This window comes from Camelina sativa, chromosome 14 (assembly GCF_030686135.1).
Source record: "Camelina sativa cultivar CO46 ecotype springtype chromosome 14, ASM3068613v1".
NCBI classification, from domain to species: domain Eukaryota; kingdom Viridiplantae; phylum Streptophyta; class Magnoliopsida; order Brassicales; family Brassicaceae; genus Camelina; species Camelina sativa.
In genome coordinates this window covers 10,260,899-10,277,881 of record NC_141893.1, presented here as the reverse complement: position 1 = coordinate 10,277,881, position 16,983 = coordinate 10,260,899, and the positions used below count along the sequence as shown (strand labels likewise).

Sequence of the window (16,983 nt, the reverse complement as noted above, 5' to 3'; positions counted from 1 at the left end):
CATCCACTGACTAGTTTTGAGAGGGATTGGTTTGAGAGGGATTGGTTTGAGAAACATCCACAATTCAAGCACATTTTCCACATGCCAAGGGACCCAAACCACAAGCTTATGGGAATGTGGTTGCTCTTACTTCGAACGGCAGAAACTGAAAAAAAGAAGGAAGCATGGTTTGTTGTGAATGGTGTTCCAATCCGTTATGATCTGAGAGAACACGCTTTGATATCTGGATTAGATTGTCGGTGCGATCCACTTAATTACAAGGAAACCGGCAGTAACGAGTTTCGAAGGAAGTATTGTTTATGAAAAAAAAGGTTAAGACTTCAAGATGTGAGGGAAAAGCTAAAGATAATGCAACCAGGTTGTACTCATGATAGGTTGGAGATGGCGGCTCTCTACTTTTTAGGAAGCATCATTGTAGGCCATACAAAAGACTCGGGGAAAGATGCTGCGGGTATCGATGATTTTGTTGTAAGAGCAGTGAATGATCTAGATTTTTGTGTGTCTTTTCCTTGGGGGAGATTATCATTTGATAACATGCTAGAAGAGATTTCCCATACAATGAGGCATTTTAAAGGAGTCGTGCATAAAGAGGATGCGTTATGGCCTGTTCCAGGTTTCTGTATTCCATTGGAGGTTAGTTAGTTTAAAATTTGAAGTCTTTTCATTGTTGATATTTCTTATAAGTGAAGCTGATTTTAGTTTTTTTTTGTGTTGTGTAGTTTGTACTATTTGAGGCAGTTCCAATTTTGGGGAACACTTACATTGACGAAATTTCTGAGGCGGATGAAAGTTGTCCTAAGATGTGCTGGAGAAAATTTAAGAGTACTGGTCAGAAAGGTTTTCCTCTAAAGGATATAGGTGATACACTTGCTACAACAACAGTTAGTTATCCTAATAACTGAAATTATTAATCATTTGAATAAATTGGTTTGTAATGTATCTAAAGTAGGTCGTTTACACAGGCAATTGCTAGTGTGATCCCTCATATTGATGAAGAAATTCCTCTTCTCGATTTAATCATGGAAGAAGCTGAGGAAAACGATACCCATGATGTCGTAGTTTCCAGTTGGATGTGGCGTTTTCGTAGATGACTACCTGTACTTTTGGAGGAGATGTACACAGCAGATGTGGCTTCTCGTTCAGGACAAAACGATGTGAATTAGGAAATAAACGCCAATGAACAACCGAGAGAAGATACTATTGAGTTGGTGGATCTTGTAAGGACCATGAAGCAGGAAATGAAAACCCAGTTCGATAACATTTCGGCGAAGATTGATGGGCTTGAAAAAAGGATCGAATTGTTTGAAGTATTTATGAAAGAGCAAGAGAAATCAAAGGTAATACTTCGTAATACTATAGTAATACTTGATAATACTAGAAGGTGTTAACAATATTTGGTTTCATGACAGGCGCCTGTAGATGATGAGCAACCGAGAAGCTCGCAAGGAGGAGGAAAAGGGACGAAGAGAAAAAGGTCTAAGAAGTAGTAAAACTATGTTATTTTCATTGTAGTACTAGTAAAACTATGTAATACTTCGTTATTTTGTCATCGTAGTACTAGTAAAACTATGTAAAACTTCGTTATTTTGTTGGATTTGGGATTGGTATTACTAGTAAAACTATGTAATACTATGTTATTTTCTTAAGGATTTGCGATTGGTATTACTAGTAAAACTATGTAAAACTACTTTATTTTCCTAGATTTGTCGTTCGTATTTTTGGTAAAACTACGTCAAACTAAACAAAACTAGAGAATTCATAGAAAAATATAGAACATGATTCAACAAGAGAAGTCACATAAAAGATAAGAAACTGATTCAACAAGAGAATTCATATAAAAGATAAGAAACTGATTCAACAAGTTTTAAACCAACGTAGAAGATCGACTCAGATAATATCAATCGAAACACAATCTATCCAGGAGATCAACTCGAGTGGAAAGCAACGCCACCTCCTCCCTTAGTTTGGCAATCTCGTCACTCTTCTCCTTAAGTTGCATCTGCAAATTATAGATCTGAGTATGATGGGGGTCGAATTCCTTCAATCTCTCCCAATGGTTATCAACATCCTTCCTCAAGCTTTGGGTTTCTTCTTCAATTGCATCAGCCCAAATTTTCCGCCTGTGCAATCCATCATCCTGCAAAATATATCAACGAACAGACATCATACTCAGATCTCTCAATTGTATTTGATTTAATTTAATTTACCTTATACTTTACGCAAGTAAACCATCTCTTTTTCTCTGTTTCTGATGGAGAGATCTCTTCGACGATTCGTTCGCCACATGGGCATATTCGAGGCATGCCCAAATCACCATCGGCTATGGCTTGTCGCAACGCTTCTAACTTCCTCACCCTCTTCTGATCAGCATAGTATGGGTCGGCCTCAAATTGTTCCATAGTTTGAGAAGGAGAGAAATTATAGATCTAGAATTCGACTTTCAAGATGAGAGAAGAGAAGACTTTCAGTTTCGAAGAAAGAAAAAATGAAACTCTGGCCACGCGTAAAAGATGTGTGCGTTCACACTGCATGTTCACACACAGTTTTACCGATTAATGCAGTTGCACTAAACATGAACATAATTGTACTTTAGAGGTTTCTTAGTTTAATTAGTTATACTAAACCTTAGCATTACTTTTTTCAGTTTTACATTTGATTAAACTTAACTAACATACAATTACAAGCTTTTTGCAACTTCATAAGTTAAAACTTATAATTCTATAACTTTTTCATGCTTACTTGGTTATTATTTACAAAGTGACATTAAAAGTGTAAGGAAACACTTGTTGAGATTCTTTCATAAATAAATTAAAATTAGTATATTTTGGAAAATTATTCATTTATAGTAGAAACCTAATTAGAACATTTATACAATATGTATTGTCAACACTGGTTTTAGGTAGTACCGATTTTATTATTTTCAGTAGTACCAATTTTACCATTTTTACCAGTTTTATCTTAGTTGTGTTAGTTCTACTCTCTTATATACACATATTTTGAAAGACGAAAACATTAATAGACTTCAAATTAAGTTTTAAATTAAGTTTCAAAAGGGAGTTATGCCATAAAAAAGTAGAGATTAGTCAAACCAAACACAATTGACATATGAAGAGGTGAACCAAACATGAACATTATCTCCAAATAACAACCATTGAAGTCCTTGTCTCCGGCGCCTTTTATTCTGCGTCCTAGGTCGAGTTTTTGGTCGTTTTTCCCCAGCAGATGCATACCTTTTTGTTTTCTTTCTTCCCCCTTTTATTCTCCGATTCGGAGGAATGATCTGCATATCTTGGACTTCATCTAGGACATCCCATCGAGACTTCTCAGGTACTAAATAAATTGTCCTGCAATATGCAATTGTCCACAGCTCCGTCCAATAATACTTAGAACACAACTCATGTAACTCGATATCTTTACCTCCATATTTTTGGAATGTAATGAAAGACGTCAATGCATGCACAGAAGGATACTTTTGTATATCGAAAAACCTGCAACTGCAACTTCTCAATCGCAACTTCACCAAATAAGGTTTTATGTCACTGTCAATGACATTGTATTCAAGTTCGAAACCATTTAGCTCTGTCACCTTTAGTTTCTCAGCAGTTGCCCATAAATCATGTAAGTAGTTCTCCACTAAAGGCACCAATTTATTTGCGACTGATCCAGACACAACATATTTCTGATGTTCATTAAACCATTTAGATAATTTTTTAAGGATTGCATCAAGCATGGGTATCAAGGAGTACCTCCTTGCATCTTTAAATACGTTGTTCATCGATTCAACACAGGTGCTTGTGTCTAGGTTGTATCTATCTCCTGGAAAAACACATCTTGCCCATCTTTCTTTCTGGGTAGATTCTTCAAGATACTTGGCAGCAGAAGGATATCTTGTCGTAAAAGAAGCGTAAGCAATGTTGAACTCAGCCACTGTGTAAAACCTACTACACTCCATGAATCTCCATGCAACAACGTCTTTGTTGACGTTACGAGCATAACCTTTCACATTTTGGGATAAATGCCATATACAAAAACCATGATGAGCCAGAGGATACACATTAGCTATGGCTTTTATGAGACTTGTATTTCTGTCAGTCATAAATACTATTTCAGAAGAATCCCCAACAACGGTTTTCAACATCTCCAAAAACCAATTCCAACTTGCATCATTCTCACCATCAAGAACACCAAACACCAAGAGATAATGGTGACGGTTAGGATCTTGAGCCGACGCAAAAACAAGAATACCCTTATATCCGTTCTTTAGAAAAGTTGCATCCATAGTTATAACTTTTCTCATGACTTTAAATCCTTCAACGCTAGCTCCCAAAGCTATGAACAAGTACATGAATTTATTATTCTCATTGCAATGCACATATGATCTTGTACCATGATTAACCTTCTCTAACATGTGTAGATAACATCGCAGCATCTTGTAGCTTTCTTCTGGACTACCTTTCAAATCAGTAACAGCTTGAATTTTCCCTCTCAACGCCGTGGAATATGATATATCAATACCTAATTTTCTCTTGACAAGATCCATGATAATTTTCGGAGGTGGAGTTTCCATTTGCCATGGATAATCACCATGTAAAAGAGAAGCAACTAATTGTGGAGTGCCTTGTCTCTTACTGTTGCTTGAACTTTGACTAGCCCGAGAGCATGTATGCATCTTGTTGTGCCTTCTAATCGAGAAAATATATGTATCTCGAATCCTACCACCTCGTAAACCCCAATTACATCCTTCTTTAGGACATTTGAGCACATAACGCACCTTGTCCGACTTTACTATTTCAAAACTAAAATAGTTAGCGAATGAAGCTCTATCCACCACATCTTGCAATGCCTTCTTGTTTGGAAATTCTTGAAGTTTAGTCAGATCCAAACCATCATCCCATGGTATAATATACTTACATGGTTCTACAACAGGGCGTGACTCAGTATATTCATCACCTTCATCACGTGATTCAGCTTCACCCTCTTTATTAGAATCACTCTCTACAGCCTTTTATTTGCCTACGTAGACAACAATGGCGTTAGGTCCGATTTCACCATCCTTCGCATGTTGGTTTTCAAAGTTCATACCAACAGAACTTTGGTCCACTATGGGCATTGTGGGCACTATGGGAACTTACTCAGGCTGAGGCTTGGAAGGGATGACATTCACAAACAACATACATCTTCGCTTCTCATAATTAACAGAGTCTAGATAAACATTAACATCCTCATCATCATTAAGCTCACAATGCTCCAATGTTTCTACCAGTAGTGGCTTGTAGCTCAGCTGCAACTGAACGTTACTTTCAACAAATCCAAGCTTCCTCTGTATCTTTGCATTTAACATCAACAATGTTATATTCCTCTTGAACATTATACTATACATGCGACCTTCAAATTTAAAATGTAGGCAGACGTTCTCGCATATTGTATCCTGCCAAACCAACCAATATAAAAAATCATAATTAGTACTACTACTAGTTTTACTAAATATACCAGTAATACCAGTTTCACCACCTTCTCTCTCTCCTATCAAAATCGAATCGAATGGTAAACGAGTTCTAATCTCTTTAATTCACTGAAATCGAAAGCCAAATCTCTTTCTTATCTAATAGATAGCTCAATCGATCCATAAACCTTTGTAAAACACCCAATGTGGTAAGCTTTCTTCGATCTAAATCCAATTGAATTTCTAAATTTACAAATCAAAAACAAATTCAACCAAAAGCTACTCTAATGTGAAGTAACACACCTGCATTTTGAAGAACAACTTAATTCAACTCGAGTTGGTGAAGAACGACAATAGTAGGAGCTCTGACGACGGAAGAATCATCGGCGGCTGGGTTGAGACAGGTCGGGTTTCTCGGGTCGAAAGAGCAGCTGGGTTTATTTTTTTATTTAAAAAAATTAATCTAAATCAATTAAACTAAAAGGCTAAAATCGTCTAACCACCTCCTATTAAATAAGGTGAGGGTATGAAAAATAGAGAGAAAGATAGGAGATTTATCAAAAAGTTTTAAGGATTTCTGAGATATTTACTCCTGTTTAATGAATACAATAAAAGTGTTAAAAAAAGAAAAAACTTACATGGATTAATTCTTGTTAAAATAATTCAACAGGTTGAAACTGAAATTTTGGGCCCCACAAACCCATGTGAACGCTCAAGTGTGTTTTTTCTTTTTTTTGTTGTCGAAAAAGAAATTTTTTTAGAGAGGGACAGGTGTTGTATTTGGAGAGTAAAATTTTGGAGATTTTTTTATTTTATCATTTTAAAATCAATTATTATGTAGTAAATAACTTTTTATAAAATATTTTTTATATCAAAATTCATCATTTTTTAAACTCTATAAATAGAGACTTGTTTCATTTTATTCAGACACAAAAAACCATAATTTTTATTATATTTTTCTAATTCTTTTCTAATAAACTCTTGTTTATTTTACTTTTTTTTAGAATGGATTCCAACAAATCCTACCCAAGATTCTACTAACTATTCTTTTTTATTTCCAAATTCTATTAATTATTATTATAAATGTGTTATTATCAAATTAAGTAAAAATAAAAATAAGTGAAAATAGTTGGATAAGGTGTTGAATTTTATTAAATAAAACTATTGAAAAAGTTAAAATTGATTTGAGTGTTAAATGAGTAGGTAGAAGAAAGAGAAAATGACGATAGAGTGTTAAAAGTTGAGGAGGAGGTGTTGAATTTATAAACTATTATACATCGTTCAAAAGGCAACTGAAGTCAACAAATGATGAGGCAAAGGGTCGGCTAGTGTAGCTCCAATTAGAAGGGTCAGACACATTTTGGACGGTGACACGTATCAACCCCACTCACTCTCTTCTTTATTCAATCATTTAAAAAAAATCTTCTTGTGTGCTAAAGCTTGGTCAATTTGAAATTAGCACTAATGTTGACTTTTTAATATCTTTTACATGACCAGAACAGAGATGGTTCATGTACCATCGCAAAAATAAAAAATATATATAAATGAATATTATATGCAAAACATGAGTTTTCTGAATAAATTAATTATATTAGATTCTTGTTGTGACTGAAAGTATATTCGATCAACATAAACCATTCTGATTAACGTCATATCAAACATGTATTTTGAAATGAATGCGACAATCATTGAATAGCTTGTTTCCAATTATAAAAACATAAAAGAGTCTCTTCTTTATATAATTGAGAGAGTTTCCAAAAGAGAGTATGTGTGCATATAATTGATATCAACCATGTCGAATACAAACCACAAATTTTGATGTAGGACAAGGACACATTCGAATAAATTCACTACTGTACACACTCACATCTGGATTCCTGTCAGTATATATTACTGTATTGCTACCAGCCTACCATACTCGAAGGCTTTGTCCCTTGTTGCTGAGTGCTGACCATACTACGGAACAACCTAATTTTCAAGTAGAGTTGGGCAATTGGAAATTCGAAAACTCCTTAGGGTCTTTTCGATTCATTTTCTATTTTTCTACCAAAACATCAAAACATATAGAATTTGAAGTTCAGGTTTTAAAGAAAAAAAAATAAAAATAATCAGAACAGCTATCATTCAATCATTTTTTCTCCCTCATCAATAACATGCACCACGTACGTGGAGTTAGTACGGGTGGTACGGTGTTGCATCGACAACTCTATCACTATGCCGCTACATGTCCATCCTGGTCATACCACCCAATCATATTCAGACCTAACGAGAATAGATTACACATTCGTGAGGAAAAAAGAAGAAGTTAATTTCAAGCTAAGAGTCTTAAGACGCACACTAACAAGATCCCTTACTCATGGATAGCATGGTCATGTTGATTGGTCGGATGAGGTAAAATTTGTGTTCAAGGATCCATTTGGGATCCCACGTTAGACAGAAGATTTCGGAGGTCGTTGGTTTTAACAATTTAATTAGGAATTCAAATTAAAAGTTCACTCAGATTTCTATAACGACTAATCTCGGCTAATTGCAGATTATTAAGAAACTCCATAAACTAAGTTAAAAGACACACAAAAAAAACATAAACTAAGTTAAACAATAAAAATGCTAAAAAAATAAAGTGAAGAAAGACTCGATAACAAAACTAAAGAAAAAGCAGAGTTCAGCAAAAGCATTGCAAGTTTCAGTCGGTGGTAGAGAAACCAAGATCATGATCAGGTTGATCAACAGATAGCCTGAGAACATCCAAAGCCTCAGATACTTTAGACTTGAGTGCCTCTGGTGACTCCATCAAGTGCAGGATCTCAGCTTGATCCATCTCCAACAACATTCCTGTGACTTTAGCCACGTGAAGTGGTTCATGCCTTTCCACAAGTGGGTAAAGTTGCTCTCCAAGCATCTGTGCCAAACAATTATTATAAAATTAAATGAACAACTTAATTAAATATGCTTTGTCTTTCTTAATAAACTATATATACATACCAAAGTATGTAAAAGCAAATGCAAACAAACAATTAGTTAGCTGAGATGAGAGGCAAACCCGAGTACGATCAGCTGGACTAGCAGAAGCTAAGGAAGAAGTGAGCTTAGAGATTGGAAGGAGAGGAGCTTTCTGATGAGATATTGAAGAAGCATCTCTTGGCAAAGGCATGATTGGAGGCAATATACCTTGCGGAACACTCGTATCCATTCCGTTCCTCCCGTTACTTGCCCCGTTCATATATCTCATTCCCGGGGTCGGGTTAGGGTGCATAAGCTGTCAATCCAGTCCAATCCAATATCAGTTTCATGACTTTTTTCGAAACTATATATATAACCAACTCAGTTTTTAGTTATAAACATACTTGTTGTTGTTGTGGGATGTGGTGCTGCATGTTAGTTGCACCTCTCCTGAATCCCATACGAGGACCGGTCTGAATTTGTCCTCTCTGAAGCGGATACGGCATGATGAAATTTCCAGGACCAGAACCTGGACGCATCCCTGGGATGAACTGAGGCTGGAAACCGTATCCAATGGGCTGGGACGGGACTAGACTTGTTCCATTCTGGCCAACGTACATGTGTTGAGGTGGACCAGGCATTGGTCCACCTGGCGGGTGATGGAACCCCGACATTGGCCCTGGTGCTCTAATCTGAGAAAACAAAGCCTAAAAACAAAAACAAAACGTACCACTATAGTCACTACACATGCGATAACAGACACATTTCTTTTTAATATATGTAAAGAAAAGTTAAGAAACCTGTAAGTGTGCTCGTCTATCTTCTTTGCGCTGCGCAAGAGCTATGTATAGTGGTTTCCTTCCTATCATCTTCCCATTCATTTCACTCAGCTGCATTGTCATATGTGTTCATCTCTTAGATTACAAAAGAGACCAACGATAACAGAAGAATATACAACAGCGTTAGAAACTCACAGCTCTTAAAGCTTCTTCAGGGTTGGAATAAGCAACAAAACCAAATCCTCTGCTCATTCCTTGTGGATTAAGCATAACCTACGTTTAGTTAAGGGCTTTTGTCAAAGACAACGTAACATCAACAACACGAATGTATGGATTTATAGTTATAGTTATTACCTTGGAAGAGGTTACATTTCCAAACTCAGAGAACATCTCCTTGAGTTTGTCATCATCAACGCTATCATCAAGATTCTTCAAATACAGATTCGCTCCCTGAGATTTCTCAAATCGGTTTATCCTCTCCTGCTCAAACTTCCTTCTTAGCTCTTCCTCTCTCTCAGACTTCTTCTGCGCCCTTCCAACGTACAACACATCTTCACCTAAGCTAATCCCGTTCATTTTCTCAACCGCACTAGCCGCTGCATCCGTACACTCAAAGTTCACAAACCCAAAACACCTCGAGGTCCCGCTCTGCTCCCTCATTACAACCGCACTCGATATCACTCCAAATTTACTAAACGTTTTTCGTAGCTCGTCCTCACCAATCTCCTTTGGGAGATTCTTGACGTACACGTTAGTGAAACGTGGTGTAGGGGCGTTTTCATCCCTAGCGCGTTCTTGGCGTCTGATGAAGTGTCCCACGTAGACTTGCTTGTCGTTCATTAGCATTCCGTTAAGCTTGTCAATTGCGGCTTGAGCCGACTCCTCCTTCTCGAACTGGACAAATCCATATCCCTTTGACCGGCCAGTCACGTCCATTGCAACTTTGCAGGAGAGGATGGTTCCAAAGCTTGAAAACGTCTCGAACAAGGCCTTGTTGTCGATTGAGGCATCAAGGTTTCTGATGAAAATGTTCCCTTTGCCGCTCAATCGCCTGCTAGGATCACGGTTAGAGAGCATGATCCGAATGGGCCTATCAAAGAGGGGAGTGTAGTTCAAAGCCTCCATTGCACGGTAAGCTGCATATATATATAAATCGCGTCAAACATAATATAGATAAGCAAATAAAATCCTCCTGAAACTAGCATCTATGACAGTTACAAGTTTACGATGAGGTGGGTACTGAAAGAGAATTTCAAACAAACTAATCACGTTTTGAACTAAGTAGATCAGAAAATAAGAGACTGATGCATCAACTACTTCTAAAAATTAAATTAATATGTAGCGTAAACATTTTTTTAACATGGTGTAGTTGAACACTAAGCAATTCAAGTGGTATAGAATTATAGTAATACCATCATTAGGGTTACTGAAATTGATGTAGGCATATCCCAAAGAGCGACGGTTCTGATCACGACAAACTCTAACCGAGACAACAGTAGCTACATGTTTGAACAAATCAAACAGATGCGCTTCGGTTACTCTGGGGTCCAGATCTCCCGCATAGAGCGACGAGTTCGGGTGGGTTTGATCGGCCACTGCTGCCACCGTCTCTGGAGATGGAACCGGTACTGAAACCGATATTTGAACCGAATTTTGAGCTGTCGGACTTGGAACCTGATCAATCATTGTCGCCGGTGCAACACCCGTTGCAACCGCCGCTGCCATGTTGGGGAGTTTTACTTTTTACGAGAAACGATTCGTGAATTTTTCTCGTCTCCGGTAAAGGAAACAAAAATAACCAATTCTAAAAACAAAAATTGGAAGATTTTGTTTTCTTTTAGGAGGTTTTAAAGTGAGAAAGAGATTGTGTTAATATACTTTTTCTTCACAGATTTTAATTTTATTTGTTTTTAGGAAAAAAATTTATTCTTATTTTGATTTTTTTTTTTCCTTTTTTAGTTTTCCTCTAATGATCGAGAGGAGTGAAGAGAAGAGATACAAAATCTAGTGTGAAGAGTTGTGTACGTTTATTTATACATTTACTAAGTGACCTTTGGATCCGGAGAATTAATGATTTAGAACAGGTCACAGTGTTATGTTTTACCCTATTGTTTCGCTTGTGTTTTGACTGATTTTACATATAGATTTTATTTTTTAATTCCACAAATCAAGAATGTGAAAATTTCTGTGTGGTTCTTTTCTTACCACTTTTTTTAGAGTAGAGCTTGGGATCAATTTGATTTGGTCGTAGCTAGGATATCAATCTACATTACTATAAATAGCGACATTATAGTATTTTTGGATTCTTTTGACCAAATATTGGGTTTATGATAAATAGATTGGTGATATTCATCAGTTTTAGACTATATCATTATTATTTTTATTTTTTTTCTTATGAACTAGAGCTTCCTTCAAATATATTTAAATGATGCTGAAGAATTATATATTAAGAAAACCATGGATAATGGAATTCTTTTATAATTTATATAGATTGTGTATTCCTTGAACATTAGTATTATGTGGTATTTAAGATTACAAATTCCTTTTTAAATATCCGCAACTAATACTATATGGATTCATGATATTTATTAGTCTAGATTGGAGTAAAAGATGGATAGCCATGTATTTTTCGGAGTGGAGACTGCGACTCCCAGATTTTGCATGGCTAATGAATCTATTTACATTACCAATAATAATAAGAGTATAAAACTATTATTAGATTCTTTGACCTGATCATATGGATTATGATAAACCATATTGAGTTCTTCATAAACTTAGACTAAACGAGGGTATACATTGTCATGTAATCTTTTTAATATATATATGAAAATGGTGATTGTGGAGACTGGAGAGCGGAGACTGTAATTGTGATATCTAATCTTCTCATATAAAGTATGATTTCAAAAGTTAGTAACTTACAAGATCGTGACAGTTGTCAATTTTTCAAAAGTTAGTAATTCATAAGATCGTTACACATGTCAGTTTAACACAAACTTCTAATTCTAAAAATAATTAAATCATAAAATTAAAAAAAAACTTAACAAATTAAAAAATCATTAACCATAAAATAAATGATAACGATAATTTTACAATAAAGATAAACGTAGTTCTAGGCCTAAACCCTAAGAGAAAAGGATATTCTCTCCTATCTTTGTTATATACATAGAGAGGGAAATGTCATTCCAATGTATTAAACTCAATTAGAATTTAAAACATGAGCATGTTACACTTGAGGCATAGGTCAACAAATTAAATTAATGGGTAAGTATAAAACTCATATTCAGCTTCACTTACATATTTTCCAATCATTGATTAATATTATTTTTACAAAATATAGGGACCCAACTTACCACTATGCAACTAAGAAATTGGTAACAAATTCAACTTTTTTTCTTTTTTATTTTTTTTCCTAGATATCAAGCATGCTCTAAACTAAAAACGAAGATGTCTCCGGAATAAAACGGCAAACAAGCGAGGTACTAATTCTATTCTATTCGATATTATGTCATTCAATATCCTTTACTATAATAATTATACCACGAGAAAATTTCAATTTCGAAATTACGAGGGATTTGTTAAGTTACAAGATCACACAATTGATTTATATGGTACGTACGTAATTTTTAAAATTTAAAATTATATGAGTCGTATAAATATGTTTAACATTATTTAAATATAGAGGCAATCAGATATATTAAATATATGAACAAAACTGATGTTCGTACTACTACTACACCCACTTTAAGAAAGGTCACTCTGACTCTATTACTAGAAGAGTAAGTTCCATGCATATATCATTATTATTTTATGTAACTATATATTTTATGAATTTTAATTGAGTTCAGGAGTAAATATTATTTTTTCTTACATGAGTAAGTGGAAACAAAATACCTGCAACATTATGGGCAGAACAAGCACAACTCTTGGAAGACAAATATCATGGAGTGGAAAATAATAATATCGTACTCATCATGACGAGCATCTTGGTCAAGATATATGAAGGTAAAATATATTTGTCAGCATCTTTAGGAACTAAATTTTATTTGAATTATGATTCTGATTCGGTTGATGCGTTTCGAAAGAGGTATTCTCTCAAATCTTAATTATATTATATTTATTAAATATATTTAATTCATGTTATAAACTAACTTTCCAATGTAACTTTAATAGTTTGAGGTATGATGGTGATTGTTTGGTTAATTTGGGTGGTATAACTAAACAAAATATACGTCCAGAAGACCAATCAATTAATGATATTTGAGAATATGTCTCATCAAATGACTGCAAGGTAAAAATACTATTCTTTTTTACTTTATAACGAACATATACTACTGAACAATGAATAAAATTATTAATGACATATATTGACAATATTATTATAACTGCAGGAAAAGAAGTTCGTCGTCAAAGCAACTATAATTGAATAGTGTTACGAAAAAGTTGGTACTTCATATCATGTTCGAGTTGCTCTCATATCAGCAACCTCTCTTATATGCACAAACAAAAAGTGTGACAAATCACCAGCTGTTGGAGTACTAAGGTATATTATTAGTATATTATTATTAAATTTTCTATAATTTTAATTATTTTAAAATTTTAAATAATAAATAATTTATTATATTTTTAAATTTAGAATTGAAGTAATAGTGGATGATGGAGATGCTTCAGCAAGTTTTGTTATATTTAATAGAAGATGTTCCCACATGTGTACATTCAATTGTTGTAAATACTAATTTATCCGAGATTCAAGTTAAAAAGTATGATTTTGATGCATCATATCAAACTTTTACATTCTTGGAGATTATAGACGAAAAAGGTAAATATATATATATATATATTATATATTATGATGTGTGTTTTTTTTTTGTCAACCATTGGGCCATAACTGGCCGGTGCATTGGCCAAATTCCTACATTCGTAGGAAGCGGGACCCGATCCATGGTGTGATTTAGCCTTCTACAAATTAACTTATCTCCTGCCACTGCACTAAAGTCACTTCACATATTATGATGTGTTATGTTTGCTAAATACAATATATTATTTCACTTAACATATTAATATTTTATCTTTATGTGTTCAGACAAATTCGGATGATGTCAATTGTGGAACCAAACGCGAAAAACGTGACGAACGATCAAGAACCAATTGATGATCAATGGAAGAAAACAATAATTGAGGACTGAATTTAATTTTTAATTTTTAAGTGTATGCATAAAATAGGTTTTGATTCTTTTATTTTAATTTGGTTTTAACTCATCTTTAGAATAAGTTTTATTTTTATTATACCAAATAAACATAAGTGATACAAACTTTTGGTTTTCATGATTGTTTGGTAATAATTAATTAAATAACATATTATTCAATATTGATCTTAAAAGTTACCTGATAATATATTTTTCTAATTTAAATCAATAATAATGATATGTAAATGTAAAACAAAGATACATAAACTATGCACATAAACAATAGCAACAGATTGAATATGTTTAAAACAAGCATACATAAAAAATGAACACAACATTAAAAATATAAGAATGGATGACCCCTAAACATATATACATATATTTATCTTCTACAATTATATTCGCACGGGTCCATCTCTAGTGTAGTTATAAAGCATGCCATCAAAACAGCCAAATAGTTCACCGGTCCAAAAAAGCAAATATTTCCGGACTTAAAAAGTCTAAATCCATGTGTTCTTCGAAGTCATGATTCATGACCAAAAATGTTGATTACTAAGTAATTGCATTTATGCCCAGAGAAGAACAGGCTACGTTTTGTCACACAATATACAAAAGAAACTAAGGAACATACAAACTTGCAATATATGTTTTGAACTTTTGTGGTTAAAAAAAAAAGAAGTTAAAATGAAATCACACAGCTTCACATACGCAAAACCGCAGAATGAGTGCGTTCGTACATATCTCCAGCCCTGCCATGACCCATGAGAGTTCACTAACTTAGCCTTAACTTTTAACTTTGCTTCCTCCAACCAAAGATTAAAATGTAAAAAAAAGGAATTACATAAGAGTACAGTATGTTCATAAGCTTGTTTGAGTATCTAATCAATCTCCTAAGATAACGTTTTTTAAGTCTTTAAGAGAAGGAATATTATTTTTGCATATTCCTAGCTTACCGATTACTGTTGTTCACCAGAACAAGGTAGAGCGGGTCAAGAGGAGAGAGACGTAACAGCTGCACGACAATAGCTACGCTCGTGCCAACGCTGAAAGAGTATCAAGTAAAACATGAATGAAAAATGTTCTTGTCCATCAAGAGTATTAAGACTTTGAGAGAGAATTGTACCTGCCAAGACCTATCAATAGAGCAACCCAGAGAATTCCAATGATCCAACTAGTTTCTTTATAGACAACCCAAACCTGAAATAAAAAGAGTAAATTACTAATGGAAGAGCAAAAATGTAACAAACTCAGTAATAACAGAGCTTATAGGCTTTTTTATTAATCACCATCCAAAGCACTACTCTAGCCTCATCGAGTTTTAGCAAACCAAAACGAGCAAAAGATGATGATACTTTAGTTATGATGCAGTGAAAGATTTGGGACTTACTGATAATACCGCAACATGAATGTAGAAGTTAACCAATAAAACCACCATCCATCTGTGAAAAGGTTTAGCCAATGAATAAAGCAAAGCAAGACAGATAATTCAAACACAAAAAAAAAAAAAAAAAGCAGAGAAAAATGAAACTCACGGGTATAGAAGCTCCATGTGAAAAGGAGCACCATAAGTCAAGATTGTATAAATCAAAGCTCCTAGCATCACACATCCTAAGGCACCAAACGCAAATCTTGCAGTGACAACAAGTGAATTCTTGTCTCTCAGACCTACTCCATCCCTAAACAAGAAACACATGTACACATTTTTACATACATTGATTAAATTGGTCTAGAACTCTCCCGAAAACTATACAGCAGATATGATCATTACTGTAACTCTAATCACATCAATGATCAAAATGAAACTGAACTCACAACAGAGAAAACAAGTTAAAAAACCAAAATGGGAAACACATACTTGATTGAATCTCGAAGTAACAAATAGTACATAGGATCTTCTGAAGCTTCTTGAGTTCTCAGCTTAAGAAGTTGAAGAAACAGATACACACATGTCGTGAGGCTGGAAACAAAAAGACAAAAAATTTACAACAAATTCAAGATAATGTAGTCTATATGATCTTGCTTAATAATTCAAATAACAAGATGATACCTGCCGAACATAATGAGCAAAACGGTCCAAAGTATTGAACCAGACCATGAAGACTCCTTATACACAATCCAAACCTGAATTCAGTAAATCAAAAACAAGTAAAGATTCAGACTTTTTATAAATAAAAGAGACAAGTAAAGGTTCATCAAGAATCTCTGGAAAGCTAGATATAATAAGCATACCGCTATAGGTACGATATTGATGTAGAAATCCAAAATTGTCGTAACGAACCATCTGAAAAAAAAACGTAACGAAACGAACATGAACAAACATATCTTTGTATTGTGTGAAAATAAAGAAAGAGAGGAGAATTTGGGGGTTTTACGGTGTGAAGACATCTTGACGATCAGGTAAAGGAAGGCCATCGGTGATGATGGTGTAGACAAGAGTCCCGAGCATCACACAGAACATAACCGGTAAAAACACTTTTAGTCCGGTTACTAAACTAGTCGTCGCCATTGTGCTAAACAAACAACACAGAAAGAGAGAGACAGAGAGAGAGAGAGAAAAGAGAGAGATTAGAGAAATCGAAAAGATTGACGACGATTCAACTGAAATGAATACGAAGGAACGAAACAAGTGGGGAAGGAA

General features: G+C 34.6%; 3 protein-coding genes across 6 annotated transcripts; all 3 read right to left on the bottom strand.

Moving 5' to 3' along the window:
* Positions 1-3,079: 3,079 nt before the first annotated feature.
* Positions 3,080-5,110, bottom strand: LOC147928020 (uncharacterized). The gene is made up of 3 exons (XM_087485980.1): positions 5,014-5,110; positions 4,174-4,917; positions 3,080-4,101 (listed from the first exon to the last, which is right to left on the bottom strand). Exons 1-3 carry the CDS (start codon positions 5,108-5,110, stop codon positions 3,080-3,082), a joined length of 1,863 nt encoding a protein of 620 aa, XP_087342106.1.
* A 2,790-nt stretch (positions 5,111-7,900) lies between these two features.
* Positions 7,901-11,168, bottom strand: LOC104740983 (polyadenylate-binding protein 3-like). Its single transcript, XM_087483779.1, has 7 exons — positions 10,575-11,168; positions 9,517-10,298; positions 9,358-9,435; positions 9,184-9,273; positions 8,788-9,090; positions 8,484-8,699; positions 7,901-8,342 (listed from the first exon to the last, which is right to left on the bottom strand). The coding sequence occupies exons 1-7, from the start codon at positions 10,885-10,887 to the stop codon at positions 8,127-8,129; spliced, it is 1,998 nt and encodes a 665-aa protein (XP_087339905.1). The 5' UTR covers positions 10,888-11,168; the 3' UTR covers positions 7,901-8,126.
* Positions 11,169-14,890: 3,722 nt separating this feature from the next.
* On the bottom strand, positions 14,891-16,971 carry LOC104740980 (uncharacterized). 4 transcript variants are annotated; one of them, XM_010461737.2, is made up of 9 exons: positions 16,718-16,971; positions 16,575-16,626; positions 16,393-16,466; positions 16,201-16,302; positions 15,878-16,021; positions 15,733-15,784; positions 15,469-15,542; positions 15,299-15,388; positions 14,891-15,148 (listed from the first exon to the last, which is right to left on the bottom strand). In XM_010461737.2, exons 1-9 carry the CDS (start codon positions 16,849-16,851, stop codon positions 15,136-15,138), a joined length of 735 nt encoding a protein of 244 aa, XP_010460039.1. In that variant the 5' UTR covers positions 16,852-16,971; the 3' UTR covers positions 14,891-15,135. The 4 variants fall into 4 exon arrangements, with proteins under 4 accessions (XP_010460039.1, XP_010460038.1, XP_010460040.1 ...); XM_010461736.2 differs by having other exon boundaries at positions 14,891-15,144; XM_010461738.2 differs by having other exon boundaries at positions 14,891-15,139.
* Positions 16,972-16,983: the final 12 nt, after the last annotated feature.

Coding starts and splice junctions, on each gene's coding strand:
- LOC104740980 (XM_010461735.2), bottom strand. CDS start 16,851: ATGGCGACGACTAGTTTAGTAACCGGACTAAAAGTGTTTTTACCGGTT. Junction 16,627..16,717: donor CGTCAAGATGTCTTCACACC/GTAAAACCCCCA, acceptor TTTTTTTTTCAG/ATGGTTCGTTACGACAATTT. Junction 16,467..16,574: donor TCAATATCGTACCTATAGCG/GTATGCTTATTA, acceptor TACTGAATTCAG/GTTTGGATTGTGTATAAGGA.
- LOC147928020 (XM_087485980.1), bottom strand. CDS start 5,110: ATGCCCATAGTGGACCAAAGTTCTGTTGGTATGAACTTTGAAAACCAA. Junction 4,918..5,013: donor CGCCATTGTTGTCTACGTAG/GCAAATAAAAGG, acceptor GCCCTGTTGTAG/AACCATGTAAGTATATTATA. Junction 4,102..4,173: donor GGTGTTTGGTGTTCTTGATG/GTGAGAATGATG, acceptor CTTCTGAAATAG/TATTTATGACTGACAGAAAT.
- LOC104740983 (XM_087483779.1), bottom strand. CDS start 10,887: ATGGCAGCGGCGGTTGCAACGGGTGTTGCACCGGCGACAATGATTGAT. Junction 10,299..10,574: donor TTTCAGTAACCCTAATGATG/GTATTACTATAA, acceptor ATATATATGCAG/CTTACCGTGCAATGGAGGCT. Junction 9,091..9,183: donor ATAGACGAGCACACTTACAG/GTTTCTTAACTT, acceptor TTTTGTTTTTAG/GCTTTGTTTTCTCAGATTAG.